Source organism: Elephas maximus, chromosome 2, assembly GCF_024166365.1.
Source record: "Elephas maximus indicus isolate mEleMax1 chromosome 2, mEleMax1 primary haplotype, whole genome shotgun sequence".
In the NCBI taxonomy this organism is placed as follows: domain Eukaryota; kingdom Metazoa; phylum Chordata; class Mammalia; order Proboscidea; family Elephantidae; genus Elephas; species Elephas maximus.
Genome location: NC_064820.1, coordinates 89609085 through 89630744, shown reverse-complemented (window position 1 = coordinate 89630744; position 21660 = coordinate 89609085). Strand labels below are relative to the sequence as shown.

The window sequence follows — 21660 nt, the reverse complement described above, 5'->3', positions numbered from 1 at the left end:
CCATCTGCTATTGCTTAACATGCCAGGTGACATCACTCACTTGCTCTGTGTTAGTGTGCACAGCAGGGCCCCGGGTCAGAAAGCACTTGCAATGCACTCAGACAATTCAGGCAACGCAGTTGTTTTAATTGACTATGTAAATGATGGCTAAAAGCCTCAGGTAGTCAATGTTGATTGGACTTCTTAATTTAGGGTTATTTTAAACCTGAAAAATATAAGCAAAATACCAAAGATGCATAAACACAGACTTAGCAGCAAGGAAATGTTGAAAACCCTATTCTACACCTACAAGGAATACCAGTTAATACAACTACTATTCAAATTTACACACCAGCCACTAATGCCAAAGATGAAGAAATTGAAGACTCTTATCAAGTTCTGCAGTCTATAGTTAATCAAACATGCAATTAATATGCATTGATAATTACTAGTGATTGGAATGCAAAAGTTGTAAACAAAAAAGAAAGATCAGTAGTTGGAAAATATGGCATTGTTGATAGAAATTATGCTGGACATCTCATGATAGCATTTTGCAAGACCAACGACTTATTCATTGGGAATACTTTTTTTCAACAACATAAACAGCAACTGTACATGTGAACCTCGCTGGATGGAATACACAGGAATTAAATCAACTACATTTGTAGAAAGAGACGGCGGAGAAGCTCAATATCATCTCTCAGAACAAGGCCAGGGATCAACTGTGGAAGAAATCATCAAAGACTCATATACAAGTTCAAGTTCAAGCTGAAGAAAATTTAAAAAGTTCATGGGAGCCGAAGTACAGCCTTGAGTATATCCCACTGGAATTTAGAGACCATCTCAAGAATAAATTTCATGCACGGAACACTAATGGCTGAAAAACAGGTGCTATCAAGGACATCATACATAAAGAAAGGAAAGGGTCATTAAAAAGAGAAAAAAGACCAAAATGGATTTTAGAAGAGACTCTGAAACTTGTTCTTGAATGTAGAGTAGCTAAAGCAAAAAGAAGAAATGATGAAGTAAAAGAGCTGAACAGAAGATTTCAAAGGGTGGCTCAAGAAGACAAAGTATTATAATGAAATATGCAAAGACCTGGAGTTAGAAAACCAAAAGGAAAGAACACACTAGGCATTTCTCAAGCTGAAAGAACTGAAGAAAAAATTGAAGCCTTGAGTTGTAATATTGAAGGATTCTGTGGGAAAAATATTGAATGATACAGAAAGCATCAAAAAAAGATGGAAGGAATATCAATCACTAAACCAAAAAGAATTGGTTGACCTTCAACAATTTTATGAGGTAGCATATGGATCAAGAACCAATGGTACTGAAGGAAGGAGCCCAAGCTGCACTGAAGGAATTGCCAGAAAACAAAGCTCCAGAAATTGACGGGATACTAATTGAGGTATTTCAACAAATATTTGCAATGCTGGAAGTGCTCACTCATCTATGCCAAAAAATTTGGAAGACAGTTTTCTGGCCAATCAACCAGAAGAGATGCATATTTGTGCCTGTTCCAAAGAAAGGTGATCCAACAGAATATGGACATTATCAAACAATGTCATTAATAACACAAGCAAGTAAAATTTTGCTGAAGACAATTCAAAAATGGTTGCAGCATTACATGGACAGGGAACTGCCAGAAATTCGAGCTGGGTTCAAAAGACAACAAGGGATGAAAGAAATCATTTCTGATATCAGATGGATCTTGGCTGAAAGTGAGAATACCAGAAAGATGTTTACATGTGTTTTATTGACTATGCAAAGACATTCAACTGTGTGGATCATAACAAAGCATGCATAATATTGAGAAGAATGAGAACTCTAGAACAATTAATTGTGCTCATGATAAAATTCTAATATAATAGAAATACAAAATTTTCATATAGTATGATAAATGTTATGGTAATGAATGCATAGGATTCAACAGAAGATCCTATGTATGTTTTTCCCCCCACTGACCTGAAAGCTCTTTGAGGAAACCAGTGGCTACCTATCACAGTAACTGGCTCCTGCTTCTCTTTCAGACATCAGATTTAGTGCCATCTCTCAGAAAGATCTTTGATCACCTGACACATACTCACTTGATTCACTCTTTTTTTCTTCATCACACTTAACTCTTTCTGATATTTTCTTGTTTATTTAAGTGGTTATCATTTGTCTCCCCACTAGAATATGAATCCTTTGATAGGCGAGACCGTTTCTGCCTTGTTCCCCCATGTATCATCACAACGTAGAAAAGTGCCTGACACATAGCAGGCATTCAATAAATATGTATTAAATGAATGGAAGATAGTAAATATGTATTAAATTGAAGGGAGGGGAGGATGGATGGATGGATGGATGGATCGAAGAGGCCAAAAAATTGGTTGGAGCTGAATTAGCCTATTCATACTAGATAAGAAATATATAGACCAATGATGGTATCCAGGTCAACTATTTTTTTTAACACCTCAGGAAACACAGGCCACTTTACACCCTCAGTCTTTACTTCTGTGACTCACTGCCATGGACTGTCACCTACTCTTTTAATATATCTCAATTTGAGACAACTCTGTCATATCCTCAATGTAAATAGTGATATTCAGCATGTTCCCTTCATATTAATTCTCCTATCCTCTCTCCACACTGTATTGGTACCCATCCCTACATAAAACAACAGCAGCAGCAGCAGATCAGAAACAACGTGTAAAGAATTACTGAATTCTCTTTCCACTCTCAACTGTTACTTTTTTGTTGTGCTATGAAGCAGAGCATTTGGCTCAAGTTCTAGCCTCATCTTTTACAGGTTTAGCTTCTCACAGGCTTCCTCATTTATTAAATAGGTGTGATAACCTCCTTACCTTGAAGTATTGCTGTTAAGATCAGTTGAGAAAACACATGTGGATGTGCTTTTCAACATCAATATGCTCATCTAATATTATTTATTTAATCATTTATCACTTCATATGTGTCTTCTTTCATTTACTGATAACAATACCTGTTACCTTCTAGTTGATTCCAGCAATAGCAATGTGCATATCCCTAGTATCTTTCTTCTAGGCATCTTGTGGCTAATTGCTTCAGGTCACTCAATCTTAGGTATATAATCATTTGCATTCTGAATTGCAACCCCTTCATAAGTTTTTATAACTGTTGGATTTAATAGGACAGTGGGGATGTGGATAGCACAGGCAAAAGGAAATTGGATTTTGGATGTTTTATCACGATGACATCCATTTGATTGTGGTCCAAATGACTAGTAAAGAAAAGCTGCTGTTGTGACAACTTTCCAGTGTGCAATAAAGTATAGGGCTTGCACTGCTTATTAGTTTACTGTTTATTAAAAAATAATAATAATAACAACAACATCCAGCACATATTAATTGTGCTCTTCCTGTGTGCAAATCACTTGAGCATATAAGGATGCAGCAGCGAAAAGATCCAGAGTCTACCCCAAAGGAACGAAAAAGCCAGTATTATTGCCTCCGTTGGGGTCCTATAAAAAGAATTATGCAAGCGATCTTAGAGAACTGGGCTCATTATTTTTTAACAATTCATAGTTACAAAGGTAAAACACTGTTTTACATTTCACTCCCGATAAACCGAACCAGTTGCCGCCGAGTCGATTCCAACACATGGCAACTCCATGTATGCATAGTGGAACTGCATTCTAAGTGGTGTTTAAGGCTGTGATATTTCAGAAACATGTCACCAGGTCTTTCTTCCAAGTTGCTTCTGGGTGAATTTGAACCACCTTTTTTTTTTGGTTAGTAATAAAGTGCTTAGGGACTCCTTTATTCCCTCATCCTAAATCTAATTTTACAAATGAGGAAAATTAAGGCTCTTTAACTGGTCAGGAAGCAAGCTGGTACCTCACAGAGTCATGCTTCATCCAGAGGCCCGTACACACGGATGTTTGCCTCTGATGGGCTTTTCTGATTGGCAACATACAGTATGTAAATGATTTTTGTAAAAACTGTATTTGAAAAAACATGTGGAATTGAGTACTGGGGAAGAAAACTTGTGAAGCTGGCATCAGAGCAATGAGCTAACTAATGTAAAAGTACTCCAGGAAACTGCAAAGCCTAGTCAATAAAATAAAAATATAGCGTGTCAATATATATTTTTTTAATTACGATGTTTTTTCTGAATGAATGAATGTGCATGACTGGTGAAGATTGTTAGCCTTCAGATTACCTCATAGCAGAGTAAACGATGCAAATTTATCTTCAAAATCTACGCATTGGCTTATATGATAATGCAACAGTTCACAGCCAAAGTGTTTGCTGGAATGTTAGCTAATAAGGGGAGGATGGGAAATTAAGAGTATTGATGAAGTAGACTTACTAAATAGTGTGGTTGATACATAACCTCTGTTTTAAAATGTTTATAAATTCTGTAAGGTTGTCCAGTTCAGCAAAAGGTCTTGAGAAGCACGGAACTAAATTGCACTGAGTTACATCTAAGGCTATCATGCAGTTTAATTAATCAAGCCTGGCTCTCTAGCTCTGCCAGTCTACTTACTGGCCTACAATTAATGTCTCCCTCCCCGTTTTTCCATCCAAACATTCTACATATCAAAGGCAAGGATCCTAGAGGCTTCTTTAAGGACAATATCCTTAAAAAGCCAGGTTCCTGCAATTGTTTAAAATCAGAGTGTCATCATGAAAGTTTCTTAGTACTTTTATGAAGTCTGCAAAGATTGAAGTTTACAATGGAGAGCAAAATAAAAATCCAAAGAAGCAGCTTTTGGTTTTTCGGCGTTAATTTTTTTTTTTTTTTTTTGAATTTGAAACTCAGTTATCTATAGCTCCTAGTATTATAATTCTAAAAATGAAGGGTTTCGTAATCCAATGACTTCGAAAAGGGTTAAACAGTTCTAATTATATGTTAAAAAAAAATTATTGTCTAGATTTAACTTATCAGATGAATGATTTATTGTCTATTACAAAGGTTCACTTTTTGCTGAATTAAGTTCATATTTACTATTAAAGTCTGATTAAGATGATTACTTATCCATGTATTTTATCCTTTCAAAAAAATGTTCACAAGTTTTAAAGCCAGTAGAGAAATGTTAGTAACGTGTGTAGAGCTATGTATTGTCTGAGTGTGTAACAGGAAAAGAAGTGTGTTTACAGCTTAATGAAAAAAGAAGACGATTGCCAATGAGAAACATCTTCCTCACTTTTAAAAGATATTATAATCCAGCTCTGGAATTCTTCCTTTTATATTTTCAACCTCAATCTGAGCATAAAAATTTGATTAATTACTGACAAATTTTGGACTAAAATAATGATTAAAATCTAAAATGTACTCAATGGCAATCACTGATCCAGGTTTCTGACATTTGGTAATAGTTGTGCACTCCTCTTGTGTTTTCAGAAATTCTAACAAAGAATTTCAATGTATTTTATAATAGGGTAATCATACTTGTAATACAAATCTAAATTGGAAAAAAAATTGAGTTTAGTATGTAAATTGTTAATGAAATTAAGAAAATCAAGTATTACTTTTCATTGTATCAAAACCCTATACTTTTTGTGAATTTTCCCAAAACTGAATTTAAAATAAAATGTATTGGTTGTACAACATAATTAAAATAATTGGTTTTATTGACATGTACCTGTGAAAAATGTTGAATTGCAGATGTTGTCTTCTTTGTATTTTTACAAAACTGAAAATTTTTAGAAAATAAAATATGCTTTCTGATGAAAATATATGAAATAGTTAAGAAATTATATATCTGTATCTATAAGGACATAGAAAACCCTGGTGGCGTAGTGGTTAAGAGCTATGGCTGCTAACCAAAAGGTCTTCAGTTCGAATCTACCAGGAGCTCCCTGGAAACCCTATGGGACAGTTCTGCTCTGTCCTGTCGGAGCACTATGAGTCGGAATTGACTTGATAGCAATGGTTTTTTTGTTTTTTTTTTTTTTTAATGGATGTAACGTTTAGATAGAGTTTGACTTCCATTTCTAATCTAAAAATGGAACACTTTTGGTATCTGAAATGTGTCCTTTGAGTAATTTATGCTTTAATCATAAATCTAATAAAAAATTAAAATCATATTTTAATTTTTTATTAGAAAATTTTATTGCTCCCAAATCACAAATTAAAAAAGTAAATAAATAAAAGAAGAAAGTAACTTGTAGAATCCCTATATGTGGAGTAGTGAATTCTGAACTAAAAATGTTGTAAATGTAAATATTGTAATATCTGTTTGCACATTGTCATGTTTAATGTTGTCAGTATTTATTTGATTTTTTATAAAAACAATTTACCTACATACTTTCCATAACTTACAACATATATCAAGTTATTACAATAATATTTTTATGTTGATAAATTTACCATTGATTTTTTGTGGAACTATAACATTTTGATGATGGTTATAAAATTTTAATTTAAAAATGTCTAATAGTGAGAAATGCTAGTTTAATGTAAAAATGCTTTTGCCACAAAACAGATGTATACTAGTCAAGAATTAGCAGATTAAGAGATATTTATTGCGGGTTTACTACTTATGAGGCACTATGCTAATCTCTGGGAATATGAACTATAAGAGAGGAGTTTTAAGGGCATTATGTGTTTGTTGTCATGGATTGAATTAATGTCCCCCCAAAATGTGTGTATCAACTTGGTTAGGCCATGATTCCCAGTATTCTGTGATTGTAGTATTATGTTAAAAGGATTAAAGCAGGATTGTAACACCCTTACCTGGTCACATCCCTGATCCAATGTAAAGAGAGTTTCCCTGGGGTGCGGCCTGCCCCACCTTTTATCTCTCAAGAGATAAAAGGAAAGGGAAGCAAGCAGAGAGTGGGGGACCTCATACCACCAAGAAAGCAGCACCAGGAGCAGAGTGCGTCATTTGGACCCAGGGTCCCTGTGCCTGAGAAGCTCCTCTACCATGGGAAGATTGAGGACAAAGACCTTCTTCCAGAGCCCACAGAGAGAGAAAGCCTTCCCCTGGAGCCGATGCCCTGAATTTGGACTTGTAACCTATGAGACTGTGAGAAAATAAATTTATCTTTGTTAAAGCCATCCACTTGTAGTATTTCTGTTATAGCAGCACTAGATGATTTAGACTGTTGTGATCAGAAATCAAAAGGTAACAGAACACAGTGCACAATCATAATGCAAAAAGGAAGTGTCCATTTGGTGATACACTCAAAGAAAAGAGTCATGAAGAACAAGAGTTATTTAGTGTAGCAAACAATAGCAGATTACCAAGTAGATGAGGCTTAAGTGGTATGGTGTTACAAATTAAAATCTCTTAAAAAATATCTCCCACCTAATAGCCACATTTAGAATACGGATTATTTCTAGTAAACTCAACTTTTTTTTTTTTTCTGATTTGTTCCCAGAATGCTCAGGCCCGTTGGGAATTGAAGGTGGAATCATATCAAATCAGCAAATCACAGCATCATCTACCCACCGAGCTCTTTTTGGACTCCAAAAATGGTATCCCTACTATGCACGTCTTAATAAAAAGGGGCTTATCAACGCCTGGACAGCTGCAGAAAATGACAGATGGCCATGGATTCAGGTAACAAATGGGGATGAGACAAGGGAATTACCAAGGAATGATCAGAGCCATTTAAAAAAGAAGACAAACGAGAACCCAGAGTGTGATTCTTCCTTGCATTTCCAGAGGAAAGGGTGATGTAGTGAAGAGTCTTAAATTGGCTATATACTCTGAAACTGAAGGGAACTTGCACAATCCTTTGGAAAGTATGTTAAGGTTGTTAAAATTCTTGGGGTGTAAATACCAGTGTTTTAAGGTGAGTATCAAAGGAGCAGGTTTTTACATATGCTATGTGTTTAATATCATAATGTTATCATTTAGCCACTTTTGGCACTTTAAGGAAATAAAAATAATGTCTATTTTTTCTCTGTCTCTAAGAAGTGGTTCCACATGTGCAAATGTGAAATATGCAGTGGATTATGATAACAATACCTCAGATGTCATTGGTACCATTTTTCAGCATCTGAGGATGTTTAAATTCACATCTCTCATTTATTCTCATCAAGCAACTTTTTTTTTTATTTTTCATAACAGGAGGAAAGAATGATATACCGAGGCATTAACTGATTTCTCAGATATGACAGGGATAATAGTAATACCAGCATCTTATGTATTTATCCACTTAAACACTTTTGAGCACTTAGCTGGAACGAGATACTAAACTAGACATGGAGAGGAGAGAAAAGATAATCAAACCTTTTTTTCTGTGAGTGGTTATATCTCTGTTAGGGTGAGCACATTAATAACTATGAAACAAGTCAATGATATATGCTAAAGAGAAGAAAAGTACAGCATATACTGGGGGTCAGAGAATGAATTATTATAATTATTCTTATGAGAAAGACTCATGAGGAAGATAGCATTTGAGCTGGGCCTTGAGAGAAGGCTTTCAATAGAGTTTAGAGGCCAAGAGTACAGCCTGATCAAAGATGATGGGTGAGAATCTGGGGAACACCATGTAGAAAACCATGACAAATATAGGGTGCTGGAGACCAAAACCAAACCCAACTCATTGCAGTCGAGTCAATTCCAACTCATAGCAATACTATAGGACAGAGTAGAGCTGTTCCATAGGGTTCCCAAGGAGCAGCTGATGGATTTGAATTACAAGCCTTTTGGTTAATAGCTTGACCTGTCCACCACTGAGCCACCAGGGCTCCATAAGGTACTAGAGGGATGTATTAAAAAATGTTTGATTTAGTGTGCAAGTTCGATGTGCCTTAGAATTCACACTAAAAGGTTTTGGCCTTAATTCACATGTGGTGCTATTTAAAACATTTTGATTAGTTTAGGTGGTTGATTTGTTCCATTTATGACATATTTTCAGTCAGTGGTAATTTTTGAAATGGAAATTCATGACCTGACATTATTAAGTACAATGTAAATGGGATGTACTTAATAGAAAAATGCATTTAAATAGAAAAAGACACTGCCTTGTGGCCATTTAGCATGACTTCCATACTTTAGGAACTAGGCCAAAATCTCCTTTAGATACTTCCACTTCTCAGTTTTCTTATGAATTCTTATACACTGTATACGTTTTTTAAAGGAGCCCTGGTGGTACAATGGTTAAAGCACTTGGCTGTTAACTGAAAGGTCAGCCGTTCAAAACCACCACCATCAACAGCTCCCCAGGAGAAAGATGTAGCAGTCTTCCTTTGTAGAGTTTTACAGCCTTGGAAACCCTATGGGATCACTATGAGTCAGAATTGACTCTTTGGCAGTGGGTTTTTGGTTTGGTATATACATTTTTTAATCCATACAGTTCCATGTAGCTATTCATTGTTCTTATTTTGTGTTTTGGATTTATGTTTGCATGCATTTGCAGAAATAGATTTTTAAATTACACTTGATTTTTCTAAACGATAGTCATATGAGGAGCCCTGGTGGCACAGTGGTTAAAACGCTTGGCTGCTAACCAAAAAGTCAGTAGTTTGAACCCACCAGCTGCTCCACGGGAGAGAAATGTGGCAGTCTGCTTCCATAAAGATTTGCAGCCTTGGAAACCCTATGAGGCAGTTCTACTCTGTCTATAGGGTTGTTATGAGTCAGAACTGACTCAACGGCAATGGGTTTTGTTTTGTTTTATAGCTATATGTGCAAAGAAAATTCCAGGTAATGGAAATGACACATTATTGTTTTGATCACATACTAATAATGATCAAATTAAATTTTAAAACAGACACAGAGAAACCAAAAAAAAAAAAAAAAAATCATTCTAGAGACATTTTTAATGTACCCTAGTAAACTATTCTGAAAAGCATTTTTAGAATTGTGGAAGGCAGTTCAAATCCGCCAGGCGTTCCTTGGAAACTCTGTAGGGCAGTTCTACTCTGTCCTATAGGGTCGCTATGAATCGGAATCGACTCAATGGCACTGGGTTTCTGGGTATCATGATAAAACTCTAGAGATTAAAAGTTGTAGTAGAAATCGTAGAACAATTGAGAGATGATGACCCAAGTTTGCATCAGAGTTTCTGTTTGACAAATTATGTTTATGAGCTTTGGTGATTGCTGTGGTTCCATAAAGAGTAATTAACATACTCTTACAATGTTCTTTTCTAAAGGTACCTTTTCATCATCAGTTCATGTACTGATATTTCACTTTACTTTGTCCCAGTTTGTTGCCTACTTAACATTATGTGGAAACCCTGGTGGCATAATGGTTAAGTGCTACTGCTACTAACCAAAAGGTCAGCGGTTTGAATCCACCAGGCGCTCCTTGGAAACTCCATGGGGTAGTTCTACTCTGTCCTATAGGGTCACTATAGTCAGAATTGACTCAACAGCAATGGGTTTTTATCTCTTTTTTTTTTTGATAACACTGTTCATCATTCTGTCTTTCAAAGTATTTAAGTTGCATTTATCCTGGTGGTGCTAGGTAGAAATTATCACAGCTGTAGCTGACAGTGGTTGACTCTCAGATGAATTTAGATTACATATGACTTTGTTTATCACCTTAACAAAATAATGAAATACTTTTTTGCTTTTAAGGGCAGTGAGGTTAATATTTTATTTTTGGCTCAATATAATAATCAACTCAGGAAAAAAAGAAAATAAAACGGTTTAATAACTGAGGAATATAGCTCAGAAAACAGCAAAATTTGCCATTGTTATTCAGTAAATACTTCTTAGTTTGTGTGTCAAGCTGTATATTTTGCTATTGTATTCTTAAATAATACCTTATTTTCTAAGTTATTTTTCTAAAAAGAAAAACTCTACCCATTTATTAGAAGAAACTCATATCTAAGAAGCTCTGGGGAGTCTAATCGTGTATAAATTGTCTGTGTTTGAGCATTCATTAATTTCCAATGTCACTTAATTTTTTATTTATATTCAGTCCTTCAAATGAAACATTTGAGTACAACTTGCTTATAATGAGCACAGTATTCCCCTAATCTTTCAGGTGTATGACACACATGCAATAATTAGTATTCAATTTCATTTTCATCCTTGCCTTGATGAAATGAAATTGAAATTGCTATTTTAAATTTACACGCTCAGCATGAAATTACTGATAGCATCACAATGCCATAATTGGTTCTGAATTTAAAGCATTAGTACAATAAATGCCATTAAACAACAATTTTTTTTTTCCTTTTTAAAGTTTCTCTGCCCTTTACTTCTTTACCTAAATTTTTTCCAACTATTAAATAACTGCCACATTAAACCAACTGGTGTATTTGGAAACTAGAATACCAGTTACTCTTTCTGATGGATGTGTTAAAAATAGCTACTTTCCTATATTTATGGAAATATATCTTGCATTTCTACTTATAAACATGTAAAAGCTTATTAAACCTTCTGGGTTCTTTGCTAGCTAACTAAGGTCAGTCAGAATGACTACTTATTATTTATTTTTAAGGATAATTATTTCCTATTTCCTGTACATTTTTTTTTTCTTTTTTTAAATTGCTGTATGGAGTAATATTTTCATTTTATTGTTGTTGGGGTTTTTTTCTCCCCTCCCCCGAGGAGTATTGCTTTTTGTATATACATTCTTATATATTAGATTCTCAGCCGTTTATTTATTCATCTACTAAACAAACATTTACTGAATGTCTGCTTGTACTCTCCTCTATTCCACGACTGCTGTCGAGTCAATTCCGGCTCATAGCGAATTAGGCACTAGAAAAAAAGATAGCACTTCCCTTCATGATGCTCAGAACTTAGGAAGGAAATAGAAATATAAACAGAGTAAACATGAAAATATCATATGCTCAGCCTGGTCTCACATGCTTTGCTATACATTTCATTTGAAAATGGTATTTTATTATATAAAAACAATCAATTTTAGTCGAACCTTAATTAAAATAAAAAATACATTAGCTTAAGAGTTACAGAATACAGGAAGATAAAAATTCCCATTATACTCTGCATTACATAGCTATATTATCACATGCAGATATCAAATGTATATGATATAAGATAATACTTAGGCAAAACCATAATTTTCTTTTGAAAGTTGATTTACCAGTAGTTGTTTCATTACTAGCATTTTATCACTGAGAAAAATGGATTTTGATCCCTTGCTTTTAAATAATTCATTACCCTTTTAGAAAACGTAGTTTTGATATATATATCATTTGTTGTTGTTAGATGCCTTCTAGTCAGTTCCGACTCATAGTGACCCTACGTACAACAGAACTAAACACTGCCCAGTCCTGCGCCACCCTCACAATCATTGCTATGTTTAAGACTGCTATGTTTGCATCTACTGTGTCAGTCTATCCTGTTGAGGGTCTTCCCCTTTTTCCATGACCCTGTAATTAACCAAGCATGATGTTCTTCTCCAGGGACTGGTCCTTCCTGATAACATATCCAAAATACGTGATAGGAAGTCTCACTATCCTCACTTCTAAGAAGCGTTCTGGCTCTACTTCTTCCAAGACAGATTTATTCATTCTTTTGGCAGTCCATAGTATAGTCAACATTCTTTGCTACCACAGTTCAGAAGCATCAATTCTTCCTTGGTCTTCCTTATTTTTTGCCCAGCTTTCACATGCATAGGAGTTTGTGGGTATATTAGTCATTACTTCTTATACTTTAATACGCACAGTAATCCCTAGGTTACTTACTTAGTAAAAATAGAAAAAATTTCTAGATTGCCTCAGAGACGCACTGCCGTCATCCTTGGACCACACTATGAAACTGCATCTCATCCGCTAGGAAAGCCTGGGTTTATACCTCTCCTGAATTACATCAAAACAAACAAGCAAATAAACAAATGTTTTTGGTTGATAATCTGGGCACTTTGTTGTTGGAACTTCAGGTAGTGATAACAGCCAGAGGTGGAGATCAAGGAAAGAACAGCGAAGAGCAATGAGGAAGGATAGTGGGAAATATGTGACACAGGAAGAGTGCCTGGACTAGAGTGGAGCAGAAGCATGTTATATAGTCTAGTCAGAAGTGAGTCCCAGCTCAGCAGCAATTCATAATCAAGCATTGTTCATCGACCGTGAAATATTTACGTGTTTTCACCAGTTTATGTTCCTAAATAGCTATTAGATTCTTGTTACAAATTTTAAAAAAAAAAAAAGAATCAGAAGCAAAACAATCTTACTTTTGCATTAAAAAAAAAAGAAAAAAAAAAGCAAGATAGGTGGACCAAGAGGAAAATTATGTGAGGGCAACTGATGTTACAGGTTCACATTTCTAAAGTACAAATTCCATACCTGCCTTTATTTTTAGCTCCGTTAGCAGTAGGATTGAGAACACGACAAAAATCATCATTAATTTCAGTTTGAAAGTCTGTATATAATTACGCGTGTAAAAACTTTTTACGTATTTATAGACACCAGGAATTCCTGGATGTACAGGAGCCATTTTTAGAAAACTAGAATTTGAAAAATCATGTTGGTGTTTTTGTATACCGTGGGGTCCAAGCCAACTCATAGGGACCTTATCGGACAGAACAGAATTTGCTAGATATCCCCATAGGATTTCCTAGGTCTTTTCTCCTGTGGAGCCCCACTGGGTGCTTCAAACTGCAGGCCTTTCAGTTGGCAACTGAGCAGGCTTAACCATTGCACCATCAGTAAGTAAACAACTAGAAAAGGGGCGAATAATATATATACATATATATATTTAAGAAGTATATATATAGGAAACCCTGGTGGTGTAGTGGCTAAGTGCTACAGCTGCTAACCAAAAGATCAGCTGTTCAAATCCACCAGGTGCTCCTTGGAAACTCTATGGGGCAGTTCTACTCTGACTTATAGAGTTGCTATGAGTCAGAATCGACTCAATGGCAACAGGTTTGGTTTTATATATATATATATATATATATATATATATATATATATATTTCCATTCCTGTTGTTTACTAGCTACATGACCTTAATTTCAGAGAATTTAATCCATCTTTACTACTTCTTCATTCAAATAGAAAACATTTTAGCCTGTTTTTTCTAAAACAAACAAAAAATATATGTGTGTAGGTACATATGTGCACATAGAATCCCAGGTATACTCTCATTCTTCCTAAACACCTCTTTAAGGCTAATTAGACCTGGACATTAATATGTGGCTTTTTCTAATAATTTTTGACAGTTATTTTCATTAAAGTTTTTATTATAAGTGATCTTTCATACATAGTTGAGTGTATTAATACAAATGTTATTTTATAAAACAAAAACATAGTTAGCATTAAATAAAAATAACTTGATGCCTATGTATTGAAAAATATTATATATGGTCTCTATTTGGTCATTCACCACATGTACACTAATGCTTGCACATGTTGCTTGCATATTAGCTTTGAAGAATTTGTTTTTGTTCATAATTCTAGATTCTATTTTTTATGGTATATGTGGGTATGGTATATGTGGGTACCCATAAAACAATTGTTGCCTAAGTTAAAAGAAGCTGCATCTGGGGTCTTTTCTCTTGCCTCTAAGCTGCATACCCACCTCCACTCCCCCTTTCAGCACCCCAGGCTTCACTGATCTGGATTTCTTACTGTTCCCCAAATGCATCAGGCTGCCTTCTGCTGCTGTGCTTGAGCAAATGGACTGCCTGTTTCATCTGTTGACATGTACCAATCTCCTTCAGATTTGGCTCCCTTATTTCCTTCTCTAAAAAGTAGTTTCTGGAAGCCCTGCTTCTCTCTTTATCCCTAAAGATGGCATTAACCCCACTGTCTTGTTTCCCAACTCTCCCTTACGATATATTTCAATCCTAGCAGCTAAAATATCTATAGTCATTTATTTACCTTTCCCTCTCCTTGTCCTAGACTGTAAATAACTTGAAAGCAGGAGTTACACCGGATTTAAATTAATTCCCACAGTGTGCCTTGAGTAAAAAACTATGTTGGCTATATGCAGATGATTGATAGAAGAATAGCAAATGTTGAACAAAATAAATGGGATAGAAGGAAAGTGTTTGTATTCACATGGAAATTATAAAACCCTGAAAGATACTGAGAATACCCTGGCAATTCAGTTCACACTCTCTGTTCAGCTGTTATATACTTAGATTTGAAGTGTGCCATCTAAACAGAATCCTGTTGGTGCCAAATGTAGTACATTCATTGATAATACAAGGAAGGCCTTATCCATCTGGGGAGTAGACGAATCATACTTCCTCCAAATCCCAATGGCCCATGTTTTACTCCATGATTACTACACACCACTTTTACAAGCAGCGTTAATAGGGCATGGGAAATACTTGGCAAGTGTTGGCCTTATGTCAGAATTGACTCAATAGCAAAGGGTTTTGTTTTTTCTTTGGTTTATGTACCAAACACAAAATATTTGCCTTCTCCTATCCCATTAACATTTTCTTTCTGAAATGTTGAAAATTAAATGTTTAATTTAACTTCTTGCATACTTTTTAAGTTTGTTGTCTTAATTCTACCATAAGATATTGGAAACTTCAGCAAATTATTCTTGTTAAGGCAAACATATCACCTCCCTCTAAGATTAATTTACTTTAGAAAAACTAGTATCTTTAATTCATGCAATTTGTGATTTGTTACCCTTACAGAAGAGTCAAAAGCATAAAACTACAACTCATTGTTATTACTTCTAAAATGTAGAATATAAAGAATCACTTTATTACAATTTTAGTACCTATTAAAATTTTAGTAGATAAATTAACAGCTTTATATTAAAAAAATTTTTTTTTCACTGTACATGCTTTTTTTTTTTCTATCTGGACTTCTTTTACAAAAGTTGACATTTGAAGTGTTTTGTGGATCATTTAATTTCTGTTACCTCATGAATATTACCAGAGTGATTTTCTAGTTTATGATACTGGTAGAGTAAAATGAAGATAATTTGAATCAACTGAAAATAGCAACTTGATATTGTCATGAAAAAAGTAATAATAATAAAACATACCAAGTTTAGAGTCTAGTTTTACAGTTTACGTAGATCACATTCAGGGCAGGCTTACTTGCTTCCCTATTTATGTCTCTTCATATGACCATCTAGGCAGCCACTGGGTAATAAATCCCTATTTCTGACACATAGAACTAAAGGAGATAGCAAGAGCTCTGAGACTCTATCATATTTCAGAAATTTCTTATTCTAACTTTTCTCGTCTTCTGCTAAAGGCACTCCAGTATTCCCTGCAAATCTGAATCCAGCTTCAGCCAAAGCTGTTAAACCTGGTTATAAAAACTGCCTATGGAAAATACTGATTATGAATTAGAGTCAGCGACTACCTCGTAATAGGACTGCAGCAGAGCCGCCTGCAAGAACAGAGAGGGCTTAGTGCCAGCCTGTCCTCATGTCCCTAAAAATAGAGGTGAGAAATGCAGAGAAGCAGGGAGCAAAGTGAGAGTCTGAGCTAAAGGTTCAATTGTCTCTTGATATTTAACTTCTGGGAACTAGTGGGATTGCTATTTGGATTGGGCTGAAGGAATCCCTTATTTCCACGGTAGACACTGAACAAATTTGTTCTGCTCCGATGCCTCACAGAAAACCTCCTTGTGTTAAAAAATGTGACTGAGTACCCAGCCACTGGCCTAATTCTAAAAGCTTTCTTTTCTAGAGGCAGCAATTTATTTGAAACCATTTCCATTGGGGGGAGTTCGTTGTTGCTGTTTAAAACTACTGAATGTAGTTAGAATTAAATGTAGGAAATAATGTACTCTGCACTTATACGGAAACCCTGATGGCGTAGTGGTTAAGTGCTACAGCTGCTAACCAAAGGGTCGGCAGTTCAAATTCGCCAGGTGTTCCTTGGAAACTCTATGGGGCAGTTCTACTCTGTCCTATAGGGTCGCTATGAGTCGGAATCGACTCGACGGCACTGAGTTTGTTTGTTTATTCGTTTAATGCACTCATACTTCAGTTAGAAATGAGTCTCCTCAAGATAGAACTAGGTGCTATTTCCACTGCTTTATATGAACGACTCAGCAGTTCTATATGATAGGTATTGTTCTTATCCATAGTTAAAAAAAAACCAAGCCAAACTCAGTGCCCTCAAGTCGATTCCGACTCATAGCGACCCTATAGGACACAGTAGAACTGCCCCAGAGAGTTTCCAAGGAACACCTGGTGGATTCGAACTGCTGGCCCTTTGGTTAGCAGCCCGTAGCACTTAACCATTATGTCACCAGGGTTTCCTATCCGTAGTCAGATGGGGGAAACATACGCACAGAGAGATAAGTATGTTGTCTGTAGTAGCTGAGCTAGTAAGTAGTAGGATTGAGATTCAAACCCACATGGCTAAGGTGAGAGGTCAGCTCTTAACTATTCCTAACCACTGCACAACACTTTGTGTCACAGCACTATGTACTTGTCTTTTACATTGTGTGTGCATGCTCGCCTCTGCACACGTTCTTGTTGGGTATGGGGAAGTCTTGGATTTCCTAAGACTTTATAAACAGGCTGTTCTACCCAAAAAATTTATATCTACCCCTAAGCCAGCAATCAACTTATGCCTTGAGGCAGTGGCTCTCAATTTCAAATGTTGTTATTAGGTGTCATCGTGTTGATTCCTACTCATATTCACCCTATGAACAACAGAACGAAACACTACCCAGTCCTGTGCCATCCTCTTGATCCTTGTTATGCTTGTGGCCATAATTCCAGCCACTGTGTCAGTCCATCCTGTTGAGGGTCTTCCTCTCCTTTTCTGATCCTCTGCTTTACCAAGCATGATATCCTACTCCTGGAATGGGTCCCTCCTAATAACATGTCCAAAGTATGTGAGATGTAGTCTCATCATCCTTTCTTCCAAGGAGCAAATTTGTTCCAAGACAAATTTGTTCATTCTTTTGGCAGTCCATGGTTTAGTCAACATTCTTCGCCAACATCATAACTCAAAGAAGTCAATTCTTCTTCCGTCTCCCATGTTCAGTGAATATTCCATGTTCATTTCCCAGCTTTTGCATGGATATGAGGCAATTGAAAACACCATGGCTTGGGGTCAGGCGCACTTTAGTCCTCAAAATGACACCTTTGATTTTTAACACTTTAAAAAGGTCTTTTGCAGCAGATTTGCCCAGTGCAATGAGTCTTTAGATTCCTTGACTGCCGCTTCCATGATTGCTGATTGTGGATCCAAGTAAAATGAAATCCTGGACAACTTCAATTATTTTCTCCATTTATCATGATGTTGCTTATTGGTCCAGTTGTGAGTATTTTTGTTTTCTTTATGTTGAGGGGTAATCCATACTGAAGGCTGTAGTCTTTGATCTTCGTCAGTAAGTGCTTCAAGTCCTTTTCACTTTCAGCAAGCAAAGCTGTGTCATCTGCATATGACAGGTTGTTAATGAGTCTTCCTCCAATCCTGATGCTCTGTTCCTCTTCATATAGTCCACCTCAGATTATTTGCTCACCATACAAATTGAATAAGTATGGTGAAAAATACAATCCTGACATACACCTTTCCTACTTTAAACCATGCAGTATCCCCTCATTTTATTAGAACGACTGCCTCTTGATCTATGTATAGGCTCCTCATAAGCACAAGTAAGTGTTCTGGAATTTCCATTCTTCACAATTTTATCCATAATTCGTTATGATCCACATAGTCCAATGCCTCTGCATAGTCAATAAAACACAGGTAAACATCTTTCAGCCAGGATCTATCTGACATCAGCAATGATGCCCCTGGTTCCATATCCTTTTCTGAATCCAGCTTGAATTTCTGGCAGTTGCCTGTCGATATACTGGTGCAGCCATTTTTGAATGACCTTCAGCAGAATTTTACCTGCATGTGACATTAATGATATTTTTCTATTATTTCTGCACTCTGTTAGATCACCTTTCTGTGGAATGGGTACAAATTTGGATGTCTTCTAGTCAGTTGGCCAGGTAGGTGTCTTCCAAATTTCTTGACATAGGTGAGTGAGCACTTCCAGTGCTCCACCCATTTGCTCAAACATCTCAATTGATATTCTGTCAATTTCTGGAGCATTGTTTTTTGCCATTCCTTTCAGTGCAGCACAGACTTCTTCTTTCAGGACCATCATTTGTTGATCAAATACTACCTCTCAAAATGATTGAACATCGATGAATTCTTTTTGATATAGTGACTGTGTATTTCCTCCATCTCCTTTTGATGCTTCCTGTGTTGTTCAGTATTTTGCCCATGAAATCCTTCACTATTGCAACTTGAGGCTTGGATTTTTTTTCTTCAATTCTTGCAGCTGGAGAAATGCCTGGAGTATTCTTCCCTTTTGGTTTTCTAACTCCAGGTCTTTGCACAAGTCATTATAATACTTTACTTTGTCTTCTCAAGCCACCCTTTGAAATATGTTCAGCTCTTTTACTTCATCATTTCTTCCATTCTCTTTAGCTAGTGGGCATTCAATAACAAGTTTCAGAGTCTCTTCCGACATTCATTTTAGTCTTTTCTTTCTTTCCTGTCTTTTAATGACCACTTGCTTTCTTCATGTGTGATGTCATTCCAGAGCTCTTCTGGTCATTAGAGCTCAATGCATCAAATTTACTCTAGAAATGCTCTCTAACTTCAGGTGGGATATTCTCAAGGTCATACTTTGCCTCTCATGGACTTGTTCTAATTTTCTTCAGCTACAGCTTGAACTTGCATATGTGCAATTGATGGTATGTCCAGCAGTCAGTCCCTGGCCTTGTTCTGACTGATGATACTGAGCTATTCCGTAGTCTCTTTCCACAGATGTAATCAGTTTGACTCCTGTGTATTCCATCTGGTGAAGTCCAAGTGTAGAGTCACCATTTATGTTGTTGAAAAAACACATTTGCAGTGAAGAAATCTTTGGTCATGCAAAATTCTTTCATGTGATCTCCAGTGTCATTTCTATCACCAGGGCCACATTTTCCAACTACAGGTCCTTCTACTTTGCTTCCAACTTTAGCATTACAATTGCCAATAATTATTAATGCATCCTGATTGCATGTTTGATCAATTTCAAACTGAAGAAGTTGGTAAAAATCTTCAATTTCTTCATCTTTGGCCTTAGTGATTAGTGAGTCAATTTGAATAATAGTCATATTAACTGGTCTTCCTTGTAGGCATATGGATATTATCCTATCACTGACAGCATTGTACTTCAGGATAGATCTTGAAGTGTTCTCTTTGATGATGATGCAACACTATTCCTCTTCAAGTTGCCATTCCTGGAATAGTAGACCATATGATTGTCTGATTCAAAATGACCAATACCAGTCCATTTCAGCTCACTAATGCATAGGATATTGATGTTTATGGATTCCATTTCATTTTTGATAATTTCCAATTTTCCCGGCCTTATACTTTGTACATTCTACATTCTGATTATTAATGGATGTTTGCAGCTGTTTCTTCTCATTTTGAGTTATGGTTCATCAGCAGATGAAGGTCCCGAAAGCTTAGTCCACCCTCACCATTAAGGTCGACTCTACTTTGAGGAGGCAGCTTTTCCCCAGCCATCTTTTGAGTGACTTCCAACCTGAGGGGCTCATCTTCCAGCACTGTATCAGACAATGTTCCACTGCTATTCGTAAGGTTTTCATTGGCTAATTTTTTTTTTTACAAGTAGATTACTAGATCCTTCTTCCTGGTCTGTCTTAGTCTGGAAGCTCAGCTGAAACCTCTCCACCATGGGTGACCCTTCTGTTATTTGAATACCAGTAGCATAGCTTCCAGTATCACAGCAACACACAAGCCGCCTCAGTAGAACGAATTGACAGACCAACTTCAACTACATAGAAATTAAATGTGCAGAGACCCATCCTCAGAGTTTCTGAATTAGTAGGTCAGGATTGGGAACCAAGTGACTGCATAATGAGCAAGTACGCCAGGTAGATTTTAACAATGAGGATCCTAATTAAGGAAAACAAAAACAAAAAACATATAGTAATTGCGACCCTGAAGGGGCTTACAGTCTAGTAAAGGTGACATACTCAGCCTTGGTTGTTTCCCCTTTCATTATTAGAAGCAACTTATTAAAATTGCCTGGATGTTGTTGGAGCACAGTATATTGCATTTCAAAATGAGACATTACTGTGAAACATTTAAAGTAACAGATAGCATCAAGACGTCACAAGTCCACTGCCTAACTACTTAAGCTGCCTTGGTGATATTTTATTATTAACCTTCCTGTATTAGTGCCTTCCTTAAGTGGAATCCACATTCCTCCATAAACTGTAAATGATATTACTTGATTGCTTCCAAAAAATTTTTGCCTGTAACACCAGGCCTTCAATAATTAAGTCATAATTAAATAGTAAAAGAGTTGTAAAAATATCTGCAACCCCATAAGACCAGGCTTTAAATGTTTTATTGTTAAATTCTCAGCCAGATCTTAGAAATCTTTAACGAACAAGTACTTATTTTCTGTACAATCAAAATATGTGATAACATCAAAAATACATTTACATTTTAATTATTAAAAATGAATTTAGCACATTCAGCATTCACCCATCACCTCTGAGGATAATAAGAAAGTTACTCAAGACAGACGGAATAGAATGAGCAGTATCAAAAAAGAAATGGAAAAAGCTCAAGATACATTAAGGACTGATCTTATACTGAAGAGTTGGGTATATATATGGGGAATAGGAATTAAAAAATGTCTTGAAAGGTAAGGAGACACTAGACTGTGAAACACACATTGTTGAGTTAAGGTAGTAATTGATGGCTATTGAAGAATTTTCAGTAAAATATCGACACTGTCAGAGCTAAAAAAATGACCCGTTAGTGGCACGTATTATAAGTACCCAACACAGTGCCTACCACTTACGAAGCATT

At 36.0% G+C, this 21660-nt stretch overlaps 1 protein-coding gene across 2 annotated transcripts in view; it reads left to right on the top strand.

Annotated features, from left to right (window-relative positions):
• EDIL3 (EGF like repeats and discoidin domains 3) overlaps positions 1-21660 on the top strand; it is a 531833-nt gene that overhangs the window by 342774 nt on the left and 167399 nt on the right. For both annotated transcript variants that reach the window (XM_049867187.1, XM_049867178.1), the window contains one exon: positions 7332-7513. In XM_049867187.1, coding sequence (XP_049723144.1) covers positions 7332-7513 — 182 coding nt within the window. The remainder of the gene's footprint in view (positions 1-7331; positions 7514-21660) is intronic.